We start from the raw sequence: 23,120 nt of genomic DNA on the forward strand, positions 1-23,120 counted from the left end.
AACTCTCTATCTGTGCGAACGGCTACGCTCGCGTTCAAACGCACTTGTGAATGCTACTCTCTGTCTGTACGAACGTCTCCACTCATGTTCAAACGCCTGCACTCGCGTTCGAACGTGCTTGGTAATGCTACTCTGTATCTGTGTGAACGCGCTGTGAACTCGAAAACTTTTCTTCTATGATCTTGTAATTTTTCAAACCAAATACTTTTTAGACTTGTATAAATGCTCATATACATATATAAAAGCACTTAGAATATTTTGTACATAATTGCCAACACTAAAAACCTAACATAACTAATATTATGTCATAATAGATGACGACAATAAATATCTATTGAGCGAATGAACAGTACTCATGATCTTCCTCTTCTCCCCACTCGCCATCGCTTCCGCTCTACGATCTCTCATCCTCCTTCACGTATTCAATCGCCACTCCCATAATCTTCCACGTACACCAAGCTTGCCATGTAGCAAGAAGAGTGCATGTACCTCAACGAGTATGCCGACAACTCAACCACGCCGGCCGTCCTCTCCCCGGCGACCTTCACCTTTGGTCGAGTATTTTAGTAATTTCCAAAATGAAAAAGTGAATTGTATTTTAGTAATTTCTGTACATTTGTTAGCTTTAACAATGATCTGTTACGAATATTCTATGAATATTTTGTCAAAAAAACTAATCTTAGTGACAATTCCAAAAGAGTTATAAGATTTCTAACGGCAATTATGTAAACAGCCCAAATTTTAAGCAACTTATAGTAGAATAACAAGCTGCATGAATGTATATGGAATTCAATTTACTTGTTTGCATATCAAATTATAAATAAAGCTTGTTTGCTTAATATAGACTTCAGGTTGATGGTGATTTCTGGCAAAGAAACTCAGTTTTAGCTCAACTTTCAATAAAAGAAAAAAAAAATTCAAACTGGAAAAGATTTAGAATCCTCCCCCTACATGATCCATTCAGAGTACTTGTTTGATAAGAACTTGCCGAAAGAAAAATCTACTGCTGTGATAATTCCTGCTATTTTTATTTCATATGACATGAGGATATCTCTACATTTATCTCAAGCACCGAAGTTGAAGTAGACAGTATAAGACTCATCTTTCAAGCTAAGCAATGGCTCAAGCAGGAAGTTCCTCCTCACGCCTTTTGCCACAAAACTAATAGGATTGTACTGCCTCAATCCGGCAGTTGGAATGAAGCTTGCTGCGTGCCGGAACGAAGACATGTCCAACCTCGAACTCCCTCTGCATGCAAGTTCAACTCTTTTTCCAGCAGAGTAACCTACTTCAGAAGATATGAAGCATCCTCCTCCAGCAGATATGAAGCATCCTGCATGAGTGGATGATTCTAATGACACTGAGTTGGTCGTACCATCCAATCCTGCGACGACATGGAACAAAGATGCATCCTTCTTGGTGTTGGAGATGGTGAGTTTGTTAGTGACCATCATCCCTGGGAGATCGAATGGCTCGATAGTTACGGTGTTCCCTACCGTCATTGTACTGTTGGATTGGCCTTCTGAATTTTTAACGAAGATTCTGAACGTTGCATGGATGGAAGAATCATTTCCAGCTGTGGGCCAATTTTCCATTGTGAGAGAGCCATTTGTGTTGGAGAGGACAAAAGTCTCCTTGTTGATTTGTTGGGTAAGAGTTACCAGCTGAGAATTGTGTGAAGATGGAACGACGGTGATCCGATCAGAGATGGAGCTGTAATTCCCAGCTTTCATGTCCCATTGGCCTGTTGTCAGGCCTACGAGGAGGTAGGGACCAAATAGTACTGCCTGAAGGGATGCAAACTCAGGCCGATCATCTGCGGAGATCGAAAGAAACATTATTACTTTGTTACCTTGGTGATGTTCGATAATAATTCAAGGAATTGAGATAGATGATGTGAGACTCTTTGATAGAAGAATGCAAGAAGAGAGTAAAAGATCTTGTTGTCACTCACTAACCTTTTACTGCTTCTGTCCTTATATATATAGGCAGCTGAAGGGCCAATTTATCATTTGAATTCCATTTTCGTGTGACAGAGAGGAGATTTCCTGTCAAGGAATCAAGAAGGAAGAGCAATGTTCCATGTTCATAATGATCAAGTACTAGAAAACTATGATAAGCTCAAGTTGATCGCTCTTCTGGCCTATATTTCAGAATGTTCACAATTTTATCAATCTTTGATGTCTAGATACAGCTTCATGACTCATTTCTACACTGAACTTCTAATGCAGAAACCATTGTCTAGAAGTGGACCTTTGAGTAGTAAATATTACTGACACTACTAATGCAGATGCAAGAAGTTTTACCACTCTGTTATTTACATCTTTAGCTCTAAGATAATAAAGTAAATGGCATGATACTTTTTATTAGATTAAGAACATAAGTAGAATATTACCTGGATTTGTTAGTTTTATGTTTCGACCATTTAAGGTTGCTTTTGCACCATCTAGAGATGTCCAAGATGGAATCCTTATGTGCAGAGTTGAAGATTTACTGGCCAACTGCATTACATATGACACAAAATACGTAAAGATTTAGGTAGGATAAGCCAATCCATCATCTCAAAGCTTCCAGTTTCAATGCATATAGAGTTGTTAGAGTATGTCACTTAGCAGTGAGCATTTCCAATTTTAATATCCATAAACTGCACAACTGAAGAATAGACATCAGAATTTTATTTTTTTCACTTAATTTAAGGCGAGACTTCTGAAGAGTACCTTATTTGCAGAAATGTTCAGTGAAACTGGAAAATAAGCATCCCCTGAATTGACAGGTTTTACTTTCTGAGTAAGAGAAATCCCTCCAGTATTCCAATTAAAAGTACTTGGTATAAACTGTATGACATAGAGTCCAGGTGTATCGCCCTTTTCCTCGAAGTAGATAGAGTCTCCTAATTTTGAGAACGATTCTATTGCTGCAAACAAAGAAGATTGCACAATGATAAGTGAGAGTAATATTTCAAGTTGATCTACAATATTAAGTGCTATTGGCAGTGAAGCAAGCGATATATATGTTCGTCGCTAAAGAAATGTACAGGATACGATATAAACAGAATGACATGAAAAAAATGAATATTGTGCTACCTGTCCCATAACAACACCAAAATGAATCAAACTTTGTTCCCCACCCATGGTAACTCCGGGCTTTTGACTGGCCAGTGCCTTGAGGAAGCATATAAATCATTACTCCAGGTTCCCTTCCTCTTTGAATGCTTAAAACACCATTTATCAGAGCTCTCTCGTAATAATCAGCATAAGCCATTTCTTTTGTCCATCTGAATAAATGGCGAGAAACCTGCACAGATATGACAATTCTATTTAAGAATTGCGATAATAAAATATTTTTGCAATTACGTAGCATTTTTCAAAATCTGAGTGACACACCTTAAGCATGTTGTAGGTAGTGCAAGATTCTTCATTTTCTGTGGTCAGAGTATCAGCTAAACGTTTTGCATCTAACCTGCAGTTCAGGTTGGCATCATATCCATTTAGAACACAGACAACATCCTGAGTTATAATGGAATTGTAATTAACTAGACAATCACCAGTATTCATCAACAGTGGTTCCTCCAGTTGCGTAAGTATGAGAAGAATTGACAATGTCCATGAAAAACAATGCGATTTCCTGTGGAATAAATTGGGTGTGGCATCAGATTCATCAAGCTTCAGTAAGTAATAAGTTAGGGATTGATAAAAAAAAGTCCTTATTTTGCCACTTCTTATGACGTTCTTTGTACACTAAAATGCAAAATGATGCAGACAATTAAGCACGACGAGTTCATCTCCATTTGATAAAATTTACCTTGTAAAGAGGGTCACCAGTAATCTCATACCGCATTTGCCCTCCAATAACAATTGGGATGTGTGTATTGGCATGAAAACCAGAAAGATCATCTGCCTAAAATCAAGGATGCAGAAGGTAACACTGGACTACTCACACATATATAGTCAACAACCACAAACAGAAATCCATGACTAGCAGTAATAAAAGATTCTTACATGCACAGCAAGCAATCCAAGAAAGCATGGCTTGTCGAAAAGATGAGCAAGTACCAAATGCTTCTCATCATGCTGCACAAAGTCAGAGGAGTTTAGATTTCCATTCAGAAAATGCTTAAAAGAAAATGAAGTCACACAAGTAAAATTCTGCAAGAGAATTCCACTCAACATCTCCAAGATAATACAAAAGTAAATGAAGAATAGGAATTTACTGTTATGCTATATAGCCTATAAAGAACATCATTCATTCCACCAGTTTCTTCATTAAGGGAAGTCCAATGCCTCTCTATAGTGAATTTCTCTATAACATTCTTCACACGATTACCGAAGTATTCGGCCATCCATACAACCATTCTCAAAGCTCTGGAGTTACCAGCCAGCATGTATTGATCTAGAAGACCTGCCATTATCTGTTAAAAGATCATATAAATGTTTACATAGAAAATAGGATAATATTAATCATGAATTCAATATGAGGATGAGACGTTCTTCGCAATAGTGCTTGATTTGATGGTATAACCGGCAACCATTTCTTTTAAGCACTACCTTGTGTATGGTGTAATATGGCGCCCAAACATCCTGTACAGCTTCATAGCGGTCGAAAAATTCAGTTGGGAAAGCAGAAAGATATCCGGTTCCCATTTTCTTCTGGCAGGCATAAAGAGCATTAACGACATACGACATTTTCTTAAACAGCGTACAGTTATGCGTACTAGCCCACATTTGTGCTGTGGCACTCATGTAATGCCCTGCAAACCCGATTAATTACATAGAGATCAGTGTCATTTTGAAAACAAGTAGTGAAGAGAAAAGAATAGTACAAAGCACACCAATGATGAATAGTAGGAAATTGAAACGAAATTACTCACTTGAAATGTGGAGAACACTCTTTTTGGGGAGAGGCAAGCAGAGTTGAAGTGTTCAAATGATGAAATTTAAGTAAATAACTGAATCACTTGTATTCAAGAGATAATAGGACCATCGAAAAGCATTAAAAAAGGGAGTAGAAGGTCAAGTTGAGTTCCATCATGCTTTTTTCTTTGCAACATCTTAGATAAGTAATCTAAGAAAGAAAAGAAACTAACACTTATTCTGAACTAACCACATGCTGAATCATGTTGGACAACATCAATGCTCAAGGACTTGAATTTTTTACATCCTAAATCCACAAGAACCGATCAAGAACCCCACACGAAAACAAAAAAAAAAAAAGAAAAGAGAAGAAAAAGAAACAAGAAACAAAATGTCAACTTTTTTTTATCTGTAACACATCAAAATAGCGTAATCAACAATTGGCAAAACTGAATCAATGGCAATAAGTTATTGATCCAAATAACCACTTACCAACAAAATGCCCCCTAAGCTCACTATCCGCCGCTTCCCACCCTCCGTAAGCTCGACCAGGAGGCGACGATAGACCGGACTGATTGCGGAAGTTCCAGACCAGCCTATCGACATCCAAAAGCAACAAGTACTCCATATTCGTCTGCTGAGCTTTCCCATACATCGAATCTGGATCGAGGCGGACGTCGTGGAGCGACACCTCCGTAAGGAAGTTGCTCCTTTCCTTCGACGCATTAACCGCGCTCCAACTCGTCAGGCTCCGGTAGAGCATCAGCCAATCAAACTCCCCAATGGTAGGATCCTTGGTCAAATCCATCCATGCCGATTCCTCACTTGGATTCAGGTGGGGATGCGAGAGCATCTGAGCCTTCCGATCTTCGCCGGCGGTGGTCGTGAGCTGCGCACGGACGGTGTGCGACAACATCTGCGTCGGAATATTTGTGCACTCCTTTGGGGAGACATCGCTGCAGCTTAGTGCAGCTACTACGATGAACACAACGAATAGCAATCCATGCACCATTTTTTTTTTTTTTACTACTTTCCTTCTGAACTCTGAAGTAGAAGGGAACTTAACTGAAACTAGAACGAAGAGAGAGTAAATCTCCACTTCAACCGAACTGAGATATATTAGATATATTGTTGGATTTGAAATTTAAAATTAAGAAAAATTATTATAAAATAAAATATAATTAAAAAAAGAAAAAACTAACCTCCCCACGTAAAGAAATTTTGGGTTTTTTAAATCCCCAAGAATTTCTCCCTCACATTCTTAATTTCTTTTCATTTTTTTATTACTTCTTAATAGTGCTAGATTAAATATTTATTAGTACTATTAGATTAATTTATTATTTTATTTTGCATCATCATTTAATTAAAACAGCTCTACAATAGGATTTATTTATTTTTCCTAACATATATAACAACAAAAGACTTGTTTGTAGGTAAAATTACATTTGACACCCAATCTTTTGAGTATTTACATTTCGGGTCTCATATTTTGGACTTTATTCTTAAAAATATCTCAGAAAGGTATCATGCAAAACTTTATTTCTCAAAACGCTCTCATATTATATTTAGTGAGATAAAGAGAATAAAATAAAAAAATATGGGGCTTGAAATGCGAAGCAAAATTATTCCTAACAGTGGTAATTCTATTGATTAGCTAAGAAAAGAATGAAGCTAAACTTCATGAAGTCCTACTACAATAACTAATGGAAATCAAAAATTTTCACGAATCACTCGAGCATGGCAACCGCGGTTTGACGTCGCCTTTTATAATTACTTCAGCATTAAAGCAAGATGCTTTCGTTGTTTCGCCATCGCCATCTTTCGCCGATTTGATGTTAATATTCTCCATGACAATGCCATTGCAAGAAGTTGTCTCGCTACAATCAAGAATTATAGCAGTCTCCTCGGATGATGATCCTTTCACATTGTTGTAATAAACATCGGTAATTTGAACGGACGATGTCTGCGAAGAAAAAGAAAGGGAGAAAAAAAAAGATTAAGAATAGGATAATTTCAAACAAAGATGAGAGGTATAAAAGAATACCTTATTACTGCAGTTATCATTATCATCGCAATAATATTGATTGATCACTATTGGTTTCTCAACAAAATCAAAGAAGATGTTAATAAATGATATATCTTTGGCATAGCCAGATCCACCCTACAAAATGAAGCAAGGAATCATCTACGCAATCGCGGTTACAAAATATAGATTTATGAGCTATAATCAATGCATGGAATTTACCTGCCATGTTTTAATCCTTACTCCATTCGTTGTGTTGGATAGTCTGCAGTTGAAAATATGAATACGTTCTACTTTTGCTTCAGAATCATCCTCACCCAAGCTCCCAATGCTATAAACAATAAGGAAAATTAGGTTAATTTAATTGATTCAGAAATGTATATATGGGAGAGATATGTATTTATGCACACATACAAAGAATTTAAGATCCATAGGAGCTTCTATAGGTATAATATGGAAAATATTTGTTTCAACAATGATAAGATATAAGAGCTAATCAATTCATGAAGCTTTGACATAAATACCAAAAGAATTCAAGGAATAAACCTTATGCCATGTCCAGGACCACATAATATATGGCTGATGTTAATGTTTGAGGTTCCCGTACCAATTGATATGCAGTCATCACCTGTAATAATAATAAAACAGTAAAAAAAAAAGAAAAACAAATTGAGTGTAAGGTATTTTAGGTTCTTGAGTTTTCTCTTTTCTATTCCATTTTTTTATATCATTCGCCGTTAGGTAATACCGATCTCCGGATTCTGATCATAATAAGCCAATAATAACATGAGGGGCAAAATATAAACTTTAAATATAATAATTAATGTACAAGATAATAAGAAAATTTGGATTACCTGTCCCAATAGTTGATTTAAATACTGTCACATTTTGGCTATTTTGTATGTGTATGCCATCAGTATTAGGGCTATCCTCAGGTGCTTTTATAGTGAGTCTGCTAACCTGAGCCCCAACAGTGTCATATAAGCTGAGATGCTTTCGAGGGCTATTTACAAACTTTAAATCACTCAATTGGACATCTTTGCATTTCAAAACAAAGAATGCCTGCATCAAAATTTACAACCGTTAATTTTTGACATATATTATGCAAATAATTGCTGAAGAGATTTGATATATAGATATATATTTATTTACATCTGGTGTCTTGGAGCATTTCTGCAAAAGAAAATAGAAGATTGGATGTAAATAAACAGTGAAATAATAATGGTAGACAAAAGAAAGCAACAAGAGAAAGTGAAGAAGAATGGTTACTTTATCTCCTCTGCAAGACCACCATGCTGAACCTTTGCCATCAACCTGGCCAGACCCATCAATTTTAAGTCCATTAATTTCAGAAAATGTGATCCAATGTTCTGCTTTCTTTTCCCATTCTTTGTTGGGAGCTACAATATTTCCATCAACCTATATAATCCACAAAGATTAGAGCATCAAAATGGCAAGTACTTGTGATTTTTTTGAAAAAAAAAGTATAGATGGATATATTATATATTGCCTGAACATGGATGTTAGAATTGCAAGGTCCTTTGAAGATGATTTGGTTCAGCAAGAATGTAAACCCTGAGGGAATAAGCATAGTTGGAGCTGTAGAGTCCTTGCATGCAGCATTCCAAGTATCTAAAAATGCCTGCATGTTGGATAAACTTAGCATTATAAATATTGTAAACTCTTGTCATAATATGCAGTAAAGTACTAATTTGGAAGTAAAAAAAATTAAGCATCAAAACTTAATGGAATACTAGGATGAACTTTGAGAGAGAGAGAGAGAGAGAGAGAGAGAGAGAGAGAGAGAGAGATTTACGTACATCTGTATCATAGGTTTCGCCATCTCCTTTGGCTCCGTTATCCACAACATTGTAGACATTATTGTGATTGCAATCAGCTAAGCATCCCAGAACGAAAGAAGCAAGCACTAAGACTACAATAGACTGCACAAATCCCTGCACATATCCAATATACAGAAGAGGTAAAGAAGAAGAAGAAGTAGACGAAGAAAAATAAAACAAAGAGTATAACTTTCTACTACTCTCACCATGTCTCAAGGTTAATGATGAGAGAAGATGGATAATGGTTTAGGGAGATTAATCCTCCCGTTACACATACATGCATATATATATATAGATGGAGAATAAGCATCGTTTTTAGTTAGTTAAATTTTTGTTATCTTTATTTCCATCCGTAGAAGATATTTATGATAACTGAGAATCCGTTAGTGATACAGTTCCATAATTTATATCTTTTGCATTATTTTACGGCAACTTTTAAGGATAATATCATATTTTTTCGATTTTTTTTGGGTATTATATTTAAATTAAACAAAGGGAACATCAAAACTCGTGGATAACTCAATCTCTAAAATAAAGCACGATGCCTTACTCCTTCATAAACTTGAGCTTTTATCTCTCATTCTGATCTTAGAATTGCAGCGTTAGGATTATGGCTAAGGATATCTCATTGGATGCAAAGGATTATTGGATGTTAATTCTAATTTAGATATTAGAAATTTAAACCTTTGGATATATTAAATATTGCCTTCTTTCTAAACCGGTTGAATGAATTTAAGAGGTGAGGATTGTACACTATCTACAATGATCTTTAGTTGAAAGGCAAAATTACGTAATCCATCTCTTAAAAATAAATAAGTTACTCATATTTTTTTTATTTTTTATTGATAAAAGTTTGTAGGTCAATCATAGTTAAACGAACATAAACAGAGTTACGAGTCAAAACAAGCGTTCATAAGTGTAATCTATTTTAATTTTATTTTTATAAAAAAGATTGTGCTCACAAGCACTCAAACTTATGACCTCCAATAGAAATATAATATACTTCTAACACTACATTGCACCTCAGATTGCAGCAATTTTTTAATAGATTGGGATACTTGGCGGCCTTTGATTGGATGCCAAATTAGTTAAAAAATTAGATTATTTTTATTTCCTCAAAATATGGAAATATATATTGTACCTACCGAACTTAGATTTTCTTTTTCTGAGTTTTCTAAGAATGAATGAGTTTTACACTTCTTTTATTCCAATCTCTAATGCAAACAATCAAAAGTTGCTGCATTATTGGAGGGTAACGGATGGCAGATGGCCAAGGACGAAGGATGGTGACGGACAGCCTTAAGATAGGATAACTGCTAGTGGATAACTAGAATTTAGAAGATCTAAATATTTCTAAGATTATAATCTACTCCTAAAAAGATAATGATAATTTAACGATTACGATAAAAGATAAAAGATAAAGATAATAAAATAACTTAATCTTCATTCCACGACATCCTAATCAACACATGACTACTCCACTTTATAGGGATAAAGTTCCAGCAGATCGGATCTACATGCAAAATTTTAATTTATTTAAAATTTAAAATAATAAGATAAAATTAACTAATAAACTTGACTCTCAACCTCCATGTAATCGGATAATTTTATCTCTTTAGTTAAATTAATGAAATTTTTAATAATTTTAAAAACTTACTTTTAATTTTTAAAGGACATAAACCATAAATACTAAGTTTATACATGCAAAATAAGAGATTTTCGAAGGTTATACATGTAGGAAAAAAAAACTCGGAATAAATGGATGAGATATAGATTCTTAGAAATTTAGTGGCCATATGTTTTACATGTGACTGAGAACTGAGTTGGAAAATAGACTCATCTACCGAGGAAGTGGATTTGAACAAAAATAAGGAAATTATATTTTTAGGGGAAGTCACACAAATCACTTCCCAATTTACTTCCTACAACTAAATAATAAAGAGTTGGACAGTTTCCGAAACTCTCTGCTTCACTTCATTTTTCTGCAACAAAACACACCATTTAAAAAGAAATTGCTTCATGCTTTTAAGCAGCTTCGAGGAAGGATTCAAAGCTTAGCTAGAATATTCCATTGCCTGTGTACTGATATTTCTATACATACACAAAAGAGAACGGAAAAAAAAAAGAATAGTTCACTAAGTCTACAAAGATGAACAAATTTTCTCGAATAAAAATGCATTAAATGAAAGGCCACTATGTTAAAAATTGGCTCAAATTCAGTTTGAACAAATTTCAGTATGTTTCAGCAATTCTGTGCTAGCGCGTTCAAACGGGCCCTAGGGACGTTTGAACGTGGGTTCCAGACAGAGGGTTGTGATGCAGGCATTCGAACGGCCCAGCTGCGTTCGAACGCAAACCTCAATCTGAGAGCAGCCTTTGATGTAGACGTTCGAACGGCCCAGCCACGTTCGAACGCAGATTCAACTCAAGAGCAATCTGTGATGCAAGCGTTCGAACGACCCCTCCTGCGTTTGAATGCCTCTTTGATTCTGCTGTATTGATATTGGGTGCGTTCGAACGCGCCCCGAGGGCATTCGAACGCGACGCGGAAAAACCCTCATTTTAAAACCTGCCTATAAATACTAAAGTGTATTTTTAAGGCTTAGAAGCCATGAAGAATATTTATGAGGGTTGAACCACCATTGTATTGAGAGTGATTAGAGTTGTTAAACTCCTTGTAAGTGAGGGATTTGCAAAGTAAAGAAAATTGCCCCGCTCGTGGATGTAGTCACATCGCCGAACCATGTAAATATTATCTCCCTCTCTCTCTATTGTCTCTATTGCTTCCATTTTGGTGATTGCTTGCATTAGGGTGCTTAATCTGTGATTAGAACTTGTTTAGTACTATTCCATCACCTTTAACATCTCATTAGAATTTTTCCCAAACATTGCATTGGTTTTCCTTCACTATTCCTATTTGTGATATTTGGGGGGTGACAGTCTTACTTCCGCTTCCTTCACCTATTTGGTTATTTGCACAACACACTGCCTCAGGAATTACATCCTTTCCCTAATACATAATAAATTCCGCAAAGAATCCCGACCCAAATTGGATACAAAATCAGGTTCACCTGATCCATATCATAAAAAGATAGTATTCCTATTTCCGCTATACTTAGCCAACCAATCAATCACTTTGGTTAAGCCTCTGAGATTCAATTCCTCCTTGCATTATGACCTTTAGAAAAGAATGAAGCAATACGTAGAGTTTTACTTAAAAGTACCCATCTGTGGTAGAAATCTTGAGCATTCTTTCCCATCTATAACTGCAGATTAGCTACATCCACTTCTCCTTTTCATATAGAGGAACATGGAGATGATAAGTGCTCACTTCACTGCAGATACTGCAAATACTTCACTGCTGATCTTTGTATTTTCTCCTTTTTTCCTTACTCTCCAACAAATTTATGATGCTTTCATATCAAACAGTAGAGTTTTGCATCTAAGATTCTGAACTCTGAAAGCTCTTGATAGAAACTAATGAATAAGAGGATCAGTAGTCCTTGATGACAAGTTGGAAGCTTTCACACTGTTTTACTTTTCATACAACCTAAAGATTGCCATTAACATAAGGCGTATGAATCCTTTTTGTAATGAATAAATGCCTAGGTGTATATATGTGATTCCCAAGTTCTTAGAAGAATTCAATGAGCTCTCTGTATTTATGTAGCACCATGTTATTATTCAAATCTGTACCCTAATTAGTAAACGTATATGAAAAATAGATTAGTAATTTCATATTAAATGCAAAAACAAACACTATTCTGTTCTTATTAAAGTACTAAACTACTTTCAATAATTTAAATGGTATGGATGTATAGATGATTATCCATATCCAGATGAGAGTATGAGATGCCAGATACAAATACAAACCTGGACTTTAGACAAATAGGCAAATCCAAGTTCATGTCGGATAAAATTCAGATATGGAATCATTTTGGGTTGGATATTGTAGTAGTTGTTAAGTCAAGTTCATGCAAGAAGACTGCACCAACTTACTAGAAACTGATGGTAAGAAGACTAGTTTGGGAGATTGCCTGCAACTTCACCAACATCTGGTGCACTCCGATGTGGGCCTGGTAAAGGCTGCCATGTTCTTGCAGCCAGCTGCAACAAAAATCCACAAGCACTTACTCCCATATCCATCCTAATCAAATGTGAAAACTTAAAAAAAATACAGAGGTAAATAAGCAATACTCAAGAAATTTGAGTATGCCAATAGAATTTCCAAACATTTGGACAGATCACATGCAAACATTAGATTATTGGAGGAAGATGTAAAACTTTTCAACTTATTAAGAGGTAAATAACTAAATATACAAATTACTACCCTTTGAAGGTGTAAGGTAAAAATATAAATGACCCATCTGATGGTGGTGTAATTGGTAAAATGTATTCTTAATTTTATAGGATTAAAACACTTACTTGTTTTCTATTCTAATTCAGAATCATGTTAGTTATATAGATAATCTCCGTTTTCAGTAATTTATAGGTGGAAAAGAATATTTCTGTTATTCAAGAAAAGTAAAAGTACGACTTACTGAATTGTTCTTCCAATATTTGAAGTACAGGATTAGACAAATGCCTATCTTATGGTATAGGTGAAAGAAATGGTATAATCACAAAAGTTAAAGTAGTATATTTACTTGTTCTCCTGAATTTCATGAATATGCCTTCGGCAGTTCGGCTAATCATGTGCATTGATGTTGGTCAATGTCTGAAACGCTTGGGCGTGAGCAGTCATAACTATGTGGTCTCCTTCCATTTCCTTTGTACTTGAATATGTTGCACAAAAAAAAAGTTCACCATGGAATCTACTTCAATCATTTCTCAAATTCATAAAGATGTGCCATTCCACTTTGAATTCATTTGTCCTTAATCACCTGCACAGATTTCCATTTCGTCCATCTTCACTGATCAGTAGCTCTATCTAATATCAATCTTCTCCGACTATTGGAATTAATGGCCTTATGAATTTTTAGTCATTTCACCAGTAGTCCTGACAAGAGCAAGCCCCTGCGACAAATAGATGGAAACGGTTGCTATCCCTCAAAGATATTGCTCTTCCATACACCTTTGAAACAAACTTGGCAAAGTTGTGGCAATCAACACAGATACGAAGGTTCTTTGTAATTCGAATAGTGGCACCCTTAGGAGTACCCATCAGTCCAAAGGTAATTGCCAACTTCTCACTATGCCCAAGAAGTGTGCGCTCTTTCTGCTCATCATCTACATCGTGCAGTACACAGCTCAGGTCAGGAACATAGCCAGCTTCTTTGATCTTTACGTATAACTCCTTGATATTGGCATTTATTTCTTCCTTCTGTGGATGAAAACGTTCACCAGAATGGAAGGTATGAATAACTTTATCAAGATTGATGCAGCTCCTGCCTGGTTCCTTCATCACTATCTTATCCATCATCAACTTCCTCACACTGACCACATCTTTCCACCTTCCAGCAGCAGCGTAAATATTAGATAGGATCACATAGTTACCAGCATTTTCTGGCTCGACACTGAGAAGCTTTTGAGCAACAAACTCTCCGACAGGAACATTGACATGGACTCTACAAGCACCAAGTAATGAACCCCACATCGCTGCAGTTGGTTCAGATGGCATACTTTTTATGAAATCTAAAGCCTTTTCGATCCTCCCAGCACGCCCAAGAAGATCCACGACACACCCGTAGTGCCCAATTTCTGGTTTCACCCCTTGTTCTTTGACCATATAATCAAAAATATCCAGACCGTCATCAACTAGTCCACCATGACTACAACCAGACAGGACAGCCATGAAAGTGACACCATCGGGCTTCACTTCATCACACATGGACTTGAAAAGCCAAACAACCTCGTTCCCTAACCCATGCTTACCATATCCTACAATCATCGCATTCCAACTGATCACGGATCTTGCAGGCATTTCATCAAAGATCCTTCTCGAATATGTGAGGCTCCCACATTTACAGTACATATCAATCAGAGAATTCTGTAGAACAACATAAAATGGCAGCTGATGTCGAAATATCAGTCCATGCACTTGCTTGCCATAGTCCAAAGCGGCAAGCCCTGACAGTGCAGTTAGAAGACTGGTGAATGTCACATAGTTACATTGCATCCCCTCTTTATACAACTTCCTGAACAATTCCAAGGCTTCCTCATCAAGTCCCAACTGAGCATATCCAGATATAATAGCAGTGCAAGAAACAACATCCCTTTCTGGCAGCATGTCAAAGATTTTTCGAGCTTCATGGATACTGTTGGCTTTTGCATACATGTCAAGAAGGGAACTACCAACAAATATATGAGACTCAAAGTTGGTTTTGATTGCAAGAGAGTGGACTTGCCTGCCATGATCGATGCCACGAGCCCCAGCGCAAGATGTAAGAATAGTAGCAAAAGTAAATTCGTTGGGCAGAAGACCTGTCAGTTTGCTCGACGCTTAACTCTAAACTAAAGAACCATGACATAAATTGTATTTTCTTGAACATGTGCATGCAAGAGTGTTTTATTGACCAATTACAAAATCTATCTAAATTGCAATATAAACTAAAGGTGTTATCCAGATATTCATTCCACTGCAAAATAAATAATAATACATAAAAGCTACCTCGAACTCGACGGGTGCTAAAGGAAAATTGGGATAGAAAGGCAAGACTAGAAGTATGCAGTTTGCCAAACAGAGCATCTATAAATGTTCAAGGAAACAATTACTAATGCCTTCCTCATATAATAATTTTGTAGCCAAGTCATATCTCTGTCAAATAACTAAAGAATGGTATCTGCAAAATTTAGCTATAAAAATGTAAGTGAATACTAAGAAGCATCCAAGCAAATTATATCGCTTTGTTCCACCGACTTATATATATCCAGAAGATTCCATGTTCCAAAATAAACGTCGTAAGACAGGAAATATATCTCGTTATCTGCTTGCCACTTACATATTCTGCTATTCAGATTCCTCATTGCAATATTGGGCATCAATGAGGTATTCATTCAGTTTTTACCATACTTAAATTTTTTTTTCTATGGGCATCAACAGGTGCTTAACCCAAAATCGTTGCAGAACATACTAAATCTCTTTATCATCATGCTATAACCATTTCTTCCACAAAAAAAAAAAAAAAAAAAAAAATCCCAATATCACTTCTCCTAAGCTGCTTGCCTGTAATCTCACTAATTCTAGCAAGTGGCTCACAAGAAAGAACATTAAAAACAGAAACTTTTCACTCTACTCAAAAGACTGATGTTCAAATATCATGCTTTAACGTGAAGAAATGGATGCATTACCGGTTCCCAGCATCCAAACAAATAGCTCCAAAGCCTCGTTACAGCAACCTTTCTGAGAATAGCCTGAGATCATGGCCGTCCAGGACACTATGCTCCTCTCTGGCATTCCCTCAAGCACTCTCCGTGCATCCTCCAGCACATCGCACTTCACGTACATGATGAGAATCCTCGTCGCAAGGTACACCGGCGGGAGGTACTGTGTCTTGATCATGTGCCCATGGACACGCTGGCCCTCCCGGAGAGCCCTTCGAGTCACGCACTCAGTGATCAGAGAATCGTAGTCGTGGAACGTTACTTCAGTTCCTAAATGGGCCATTTCTAAGAGGGCCTTGTTTAGTTGACCGTCGAGGCAGAGGGATTTTAAGCTTGAATGTAGCGGGAATTGGGGGGTCGTTTGGCGGGAGAGAGAGGAAATACTACCGTTGGTTACGTGATGGACCTGAGGGAGGAGAAATCTTGTTAGTTTTAGCATTTTGTTTACTGTTTTATGACTTCATCTAAAGAGGGAAAATGATAGCACTTTGAATTGGGGAACTTAACGGCTATTTTAGGTGGGGGCATAGAAGAGAGTTCATATAACTCATATATGAAGGGGGTGAGGGTGAGGGTGAGGGTGAGGGTAGGGGTCTTTTGTACGAAGTAAAAGAGAAAGAAGAAAGATTTTTTATATAATTTGTTACTGAAAACTTTTGAAATATTATAATTGTTTATTATATTTTGTATAATATCATACCACTAAAACTTTTTAGCTCTTTCATAGTTATTATTATAAAATATTTCTAATAGATTAGTATTAAAATTAACAAATATATGTAATTTAAAATTCTAGAGTATAGAATCTTTATGAACAGTTTTTATCTCACATAAAAAAAAGATAATTTTTTGTTATACTGTGATATTGGTTAGTTAAATAATTTATGTCATATTGGTAGTTTTGAGAGCTGTAAGCAGATTATTTACTTGTTTAATTGTTTTGAAAATTTTGCATATAACACCATAACAGAGCTTGATTTAGGGTGTGATTTAAAAATACTGGAATGTAAGTTCTGAATCGAAAATACTTTTAAAGTTGGGGTGTGATATGTAAATATATGTCCCTCTTTCTATTGTGGAGGGAAATTTTTTGAAAACTTTTGAAAGTTGCGGGAAGGGGTAGTAAATTCAGAGTGAGAGAGAGAGAGAGAGAGACTTGCGATATAGTTGAATTCTTGGTCTCCGACTCTCCGAGGCAAAGCTAGGGTTCCCGTTCGTGACCCAGGTGAGCTTCATCATCGATTGCTCCATTGCTTCAATTGCCTTTCTAAGGTTCTAAGAGATGAAAGACTAGATTTTGACTAGTATAAATCAAGAAATTTGTTAACCCTAGCTAAAACGTACTACGTATTGGGTTGGTACATCCATCTTGATAGCTCTAGGCATAGTTCTCAGTAGGAGCTTTTCCGAAGGTCCCAATGAACGAAATTTTGCAAGAAATATGGCAAGCTAATTTCCAGGAGTTTGTCAAGAAATACTTGTATTATGAATATGAAGGGTTGGTAATGGTTTCTGTCTAAGGTTCGTCAACTTAGTATTGTGGCCAGTTCCTGATTGTATCTCTTTGCTTTGTTCCATAATAAGTGATCGATAGGTGTTTGTAGGAGGGCCTCAACTAAAAATTGGCAAGAAAATTTTGGTATTCTAATTTGCTGTCAAGGATTACTAGCTTTTGTTTTTGTTCTTTTAATATGATATAAATAGGAAGGACTGGTAATGAATTCTATCTGGTGATATTGTTCCTATCTTTAGACATGGAAGTGAAGATGTTGGACTCACCAAAGCATGACTTTACTTCTGATACGGATGATTTCAAGTATATTTGTGGGCTCAGCACAATTCTTGTCGCCACAATTCAGGAAGTAAAAGACAGAGTTTCACAGATAGAGTTTATCTTCTGTAGCCAGCTCTTTCCAAATATCCAGTCAAAGTCAAAGATTTTTCAGAAAAGGCTTGCTGATGTGAGGAAAGGTGCAGAGCATGACTGGAAGAAGAGAGAAGCTAGTCTCTTGAACCAAATAGATGAACTCCTCATGGAGAAGCAGGTTGCTCAAGAACGAATTGAGCACTTGAATAGTTCTCTGGAAGAAATTAAAATGAAGTTGATGAGCAATGAAGAATTGGGCAAGAAACATGAGTTTGAGAAGAGGCAGCTTTTGGACAGAGTGGAAGACTTGAAGAGGAATGAGCAAACCATTGCTGAGCTCAAAAGACAGCTTGACCAGAAGACAGACGAAGTGGCTGAGAGAAAAGAGTCCCAGAAAGGACTACTGCAACAGATGGAGTTGAATGATCAAAAGTTATTGTTTGAAGAGACCAAGCGAAGAGATGTGATTGAGGACTTTAATAAGCTGAAGACAAGCTACAAGCATTTGAAGTCTCAGTACACTTTTCTAGTTGGGAAAATTGGCAACATCAAAGATAAAAATCATTGTTTAGGGAGTGGGGGAGAGCATAAGGATTCACCAAGTTTTCATCTGTATAAGAGAAGCCTCCAAGGTAAGAGTTCCTTGTTCTCTCAACTTTTGTACAAACATTTCTATTTTCTTATTGGAATACAATAGGGTTTTATGGGGAACAATTAGCTCCAACAAGCTGGAAAATATGCATCAAGATAGCATTGTTCCCAAAACTTTCAAACAATTCACTTTTTATAATGGCCAGAATCAGAATTTAGTATAGAAAAATGCAGGTGTCATCGTTATGCAATAGATTTTGTATCGATATCCCAACTAATGTTATTCATCTGTCTAGGGCTGATTTTTCTAATCCCTTCTCATTCTAATGTATCAAGTCAAATGAGATATTGAAATATTCCATCCTCTAGGAGCTACAAAAATAAAACTACTATTTTTCATGCCGGGACATCTACAACAAGTATTTCTAAATGCATGTTTACCTTTTAAATTAGAAGAAATAAGTCTTTTGACTCTATTTTTGGATTATGCAGATTCAGAAGAAAAGGACCAAGAGGATGTTCATCTTGATTCTGATCCAAGAGAACTGAAGAATGCGACTGTTTATCATGAAAAGGTTGGAAGCAACCAAGATATTGGATCTGCTAAAAGTTTGCATAATAACTCTTGCATCGAATTGTCATCTAGTTCAACTGTTCCCCCATCTAATTTAGTTGGTACAAAGAGAGCTAGTTCATGCTGGAGGGATACTCGGGCACGTCAAGAACCAGCAGGCAGGGTGGATCCGCATGATGACTTTCTTGATACTCCGATGGAGGTTGTGAGAAACTTAAACAAAAACCCTCCGGAAGAAGCACAAGCTTTTCCAGTTCCTCCTCCACAAGATATGGATTTTAACAACTCAGAAGATGAGACTCAAGATATGAATATCCCAGAGGTTTCCAGGCAGCAAAATATTTCAATTCTTGGTCCAGCAAACAAGAGCTTTAAATATATCCAACCTGTAAGGAAGAAGGCCGAGAGGGAGAATCTCAAAGGAATTGAATGTAAGCAGTGTAAGAAATTCTATGATGCTGTTTTGCCTGACGGTGGAGGAGAAGGAGATACGAACTCTAAAAGTTTACGATGTGAGCATCATGATGGTGTATCAAGACATAGGTACAAGTATGCTCCTCCAATGACACCTGAAGGATTCTGGAATATTGGATTTGATTCAGATATATAACATTTTTTTTTTCATGGAGCACTTCTGCTTGTCAATTAGAGCTCCTTATTTGTTAAAGAACATCTGTTACTGTCTAGCTTCTATCAATGTAACAATTGATGTACTTCTGATGATCTATCAGAATTTGTGCAGAATGAGCTTTTCAGATAATAAACAATCATTGGGCTTCGGAGATGATTTCACTGCTTAGAAGTGACTAAATTTTTCTGAGTTGTGGAAATGAATCCTCTGAAATCTAGTTATTAAGCCAATTCTTTTTTCCTCGGAAAATAATTAAACTCCCTATCTCATTTCAGTATCTCCTCGATGAATAGCCTTGAAATATAGAAATAGAAACTTCAACTAATACTTTCAAGGTCCTATTCTTACTACTTTGTTAGGTTTTTACTTCTAGTTATTTTCACTTGATCTTGGATTGATATATTTTTATTTGCAGAGATTGATGTGTTAAATGTACTAGACTTGTTGAATGCTCATTTTGAATTCTTTGTAATATTTTGTAATTTAAATGTTTTGTCACAAATTGCTAAAGGGGGAGATTGTTAAGTTTTTAATTATTGGCAATTATGTACAAAATATTCTAAGTATATTTATATATGTATATGAGCTTTATACAAGTCTAAAAAATCTCTAGTTTGAAGAATTGCAAGATTATTGAAGAAAAGTTTATGAGTTCACATCGCGTTCACACCCCGTTCACAGCGCGTTTGAACGCGGGCTCATGCGTTCACACAGACCGAGAGCTGCGTTTACAAACGCACTCGAACGCGGGTACATGCGTTCACACAGACCGAGAGCTGTATTCACAAACGCGTTCGAACATAGGTACTTGCGTTCACACAGACCGAAAGCTGCGTTCGAACGCGGGTACTTGCGTTCACACAGACTGAGAACAGCGTTCACAAACGCGTTCGAATGCAACCTGAAAAGTTCAAGCGTTCGAACGCATCTGATAAGACTTGGTTTTGGCTCTATCTTGGAGATCATATATAAGGATTGTGATGCCCAACTCTAGAGAGGCTAAACAAGCAATATTGAAGGAGATTTCTTGAGGCTACATTGATTCTTCAACAAACAAGGTCCTACTCTTCTAAAAAGCTTAATCTTTCGTCTTAAGGGCTATCTAGATGAAAGATCAATCTTGAGGGTTACTGAGGTTGGAAATCAATTATGAGAAGCAGTGAATCGTGGGTTCTAGCGAGCAAGACTAAGAGGAACAAAGTCGTTTGGATCGACGGGTTGTTTTGTGAGTCAGTCTTGTAACTGCTACTATCATAATGATTGGTTTTGATCCGAGTTTGGATCCGTGGTTTCTTTTCCCGTTTGGGTTTTTCCACGTTAAAATCTTGGCGTTCATATTTGCTTTTGTTTTTAATATTGCTTCGAATATTTACTTAAGCAAACGAGTGATATCATTACCTACCATTTAGATACATACTTGTGTCTAGGGGTTTTTTTTTTCATACTTCATCTTTGGTCTCTGGTAGGAATTGTTCTTAGCATCTGCTATTTTCCTAAACGAAATCTTGGCCTAAGATAATCTATGAATAGTAGGAATAAAAAATCTTCAAGTATTTGTAATATTTACAAAAGCCATAGCCTTGAAAGATGGAGGATTGAACTTTAATATTGTAATATGGATGTTCGACCTTTCTTTTTTCTTTTTGACGTTTTGTTCAACTGAAAGTAGTGCATGAGGGGATAGTCATATAAATTTTTTCAAACAGAATCAAGATGAACAAAAAATAAATATAAAGCAAGCAGAAATTTGGGCTATTTTTGTAGCTTAACAAAAAATTTACATTCCGGTGGCCTAATGGATCACATATAGGGGTGAAAACGGTTCGGATATGGATCGGATAGTACTCAATCCATATCCGGATCCATATTTTTGCTCTGAATACGGATACGGATATTAGACGGGTAGTAAAATTTAAAATCATATCCTAACTAAATGGATATGGATAATTTTTGGATATAGATCAGATATTTTTCAGATATTAAACGGATACGAATTGAATCTTAGTCGGATATGAATGCAAACCGAATAAGAATCAAATTTTAATCGGTTACGAATACAAAATAAATTTATTATTAGCATCTATATATAAGCAGGAAAACTTACAAAATCAACTAATAAACTCACAAAATTTGCACATCAAAAGACAATAACATTTCACAAAATCAACTAATATAGTATCCCTCTCAAGCATTTCATCAAACATCTGGTGTGCCTCTTTCTCCGATCCTCACCAACCCAACAATCATAGAATTCCAAGAGACAATATCACTATTAGTCATTCCGTCAAATACCTTCTAAGCAGAAGCAATGCCCACATCTCTGGCCTTATAATGGGAATCAATTAGTGAGTTGGGCACGAAGATATCAAATAAATAACCCAACTTTACGACATGGGTATGAATCATCTCAACTTGGGTAATCACAAATTGTTCGCATCAAGCCTTTAGGAGGAAAGAATATGTGAAATTATCTGAAAAGAACCCATTTTTCCTGCATGTCGAAGAAGGCAGAGAAGGCTCACAACAATAAAATTATAGACTACAAACCGATATAAGGAAATGCCTCCATTACTTACCTCTCCCAGAGGTCAACGGGGATCCGACCAGATATTATCTCCATAATAAGAATTTCAGAAATGTAGATATCGCTTGTTTCATTTAGCGGTCGGAGTCGTCGGAGGACTAATCGGCGAAGTCGGAGGATCGCCGGAGTTGATAGATTGTCGAAGAGAGTGTGAGAGTGAAACGGGGATGGCGTCAAAGTGTCGGAGTCGTCGGAAGACTAACTGGCAAAGTGAGGGAGAGAAATGGGGATGGGTTTGAGAAATTGCGGCATGATGGTGAAGAGAGATTAAGAGAATGAGGGTTTGAGAAGTTATGTTAAGCCGATGGGTGAGGGGTTTTATGTTAACGGGTCGGATTGGTTTTTAAGGGTAGGATTATTTGTCAATGTTGTATGGTATACGGGTAAACATATATTCGATATCCGAATCCGTATCCGAACAAATATACTATACTCGTATCCGGATCCGAATCCGGATATTTTAATAAACTGCAATCCGTATCCGAACCGGGTAAGTTATTTTGTCCCGTATCCAATCCGACTCGGGTTAGATAGCGGGTTGGATTAGACTAAAACCGATCCATTTTCACCCCTAATCACCTATCATTGCAGGGTCTAGATATAGAAGGTTTCAATCACCACTTGAAGCCGAAGCTTGGGCGGCCAGAGAAGCATTGATCTATGTGAAAACTCAGGCATCCTTACCAATATGGATAGAGATGGATTCTGAGCTACTTGTAGATATTTTGAAATGGGATAAGATCTCAGGATAGGCAATTCGATCCATAATCAATGATGTATTCTCTCTATTTAAGCATTTTCCTCAATGTAAAATCTCCCACGTGTTCTATGAGGCC

The 23,120-nt window shown here is 36.6% G+C and overlaps 4 protein-coding genes and 1 long non-coding RNA gene across 5 annotated transcripts; 1 reads left to right on the forward strand and 4 right to left on the reverse strand.

Moving 5' to 3' along the window:
• Window positions 1–995: 995 nt before the first annotated feature.
• LOC140794136 (uncharacterized) lies at window positions 996–5,894 on the reverse strand. The gene is made up of 12 exons (XM_073146017.1): window positions 5,343–5,894; window positions 4,545–4,747; window positions 4,211–4,408; window positions 3,999–4,070; window positions 3,802–3,897; window positions 3,545–3,624; window positions 3,384–3,459; window positions 3,084–3,294; window positions 2,718–2,914; window positions 2,396–2,501; window positions 1,959–2,048; window positions 996–1,816 (listed from the first exon to the last, which is right to left on the reverse strand). Exons 1-12 carry the CDS (start codon window positions 5,860–5,862, stop codon window positions 1,065–1,067), a joined length of 2,601 nt encoding a protein of 866 aa, XP_073002118.1. The 5' UTR covers window positions 5,863–5,894; the 3' UTR covers window positions 996–1,064.
• Window positions 5,895–6,570: 676 nt separating this feature from the next.
• On the reverse strand, window positions 6,571–7,941 carry LOC140793765 (polygalacturonase ADPG2-like). Its single transcript, XM_073145450.1, has 5 exons — window positions 7,728–7,941; window positions 7,420–7,501; window positions 7,096–7,204; window positions 6,895–7,011; window positions 6,571–6,813 (listed from the first exon to the last, which is right to left on the reverse strand). The coding sequence occupies exons 1-5, from the start codon at window positions 7,939–7,941 to the stop codon at window positions 6,571–6,573; spliced, it is 765 nt and encodes a 254-aa protein (XP_073001551.1).
• Window positions 7,942–8,409: 468 nt separating this feature from the next.
• LOC140793239 (uncharacterized) lies at window positions 8,410–8,966 on the reverse strand. The gene is made up of 3 exons (XR_012109928.1): window positions 8,921–8,966; window positions 8,694–8,828; window positions 8,410–8,515 (listed from the first exon to the last, which is right to left on the reverse strand). It is a non-coding gene; the product is annotated as an uncharacterized lncRNA (long non-coding RNA).
• Window positions 8,967–12,510: 3,544 nt separating this feature from the next.
• On the reverse strand, window positions 12,511–16,580 carry LOC140793998 (putative pentatricopeptide repeat-containing protein At3g13770, mitochondrial). Its single transcript, XM_073145805.1, has 3 exons — window positions 16,005–16,580; window positions 13,361–15,137; window positions 12,511–12,821 (listed from the first exon to the last, which is right to left on the reverse strand). Exons 1-2 carry the CDS (start codon window positions 16,474–16,476, stop codon window positions 13,702–13,704), a joined length of 1,908 nt encoding a protein of 635 aa, XP_073001906.1. The 5' UTR covers window positions 16,477–16,580; the 3' UTR covers window positions 12,511–12,821; window positions 13,361–13,701.
• Window positions 16,581–17,159: 579 nt separating this feature from the next.
• LOC140793953 (protein gamma response 1) lies at window positions 17,160–19,868 on the forward strand. Its single transcript, XM_073145743.1, has 3 exons — window positions 17,160–17,262; window positions 17,790–18,536; window positions 18,988–19,868. Exons 2-3 carry the CDS (start codon window positions 17,792–17,794, stop codon window positions 19,677–19,679), a joined length of 1,437 nt encoding a protein of 478 aa, XP_073001844.1. The 5' UTR covers window positions 17,160–17,262; window positions 17,790–17,791; the 3' UTR covers window positions 19,680–19,868.
• The last annotated feature ends 3,252 nt before the right edge of the window (window positions 19,869–23,120 follow it).

Source organism: Typha latifolia, chromosome 8, assembly GCF_019914945.1.
Source record: "Typha latifolia isolate L0001 chromosome 8, TyphaL0001v2, whole genome shotgun sequence".
Lineage (NCBI taxonomy): Eukaryota > Viridiplantae > Streptophyta > Magnoliopsida > Poales > Typhaceae > Typha > Typha latifolia.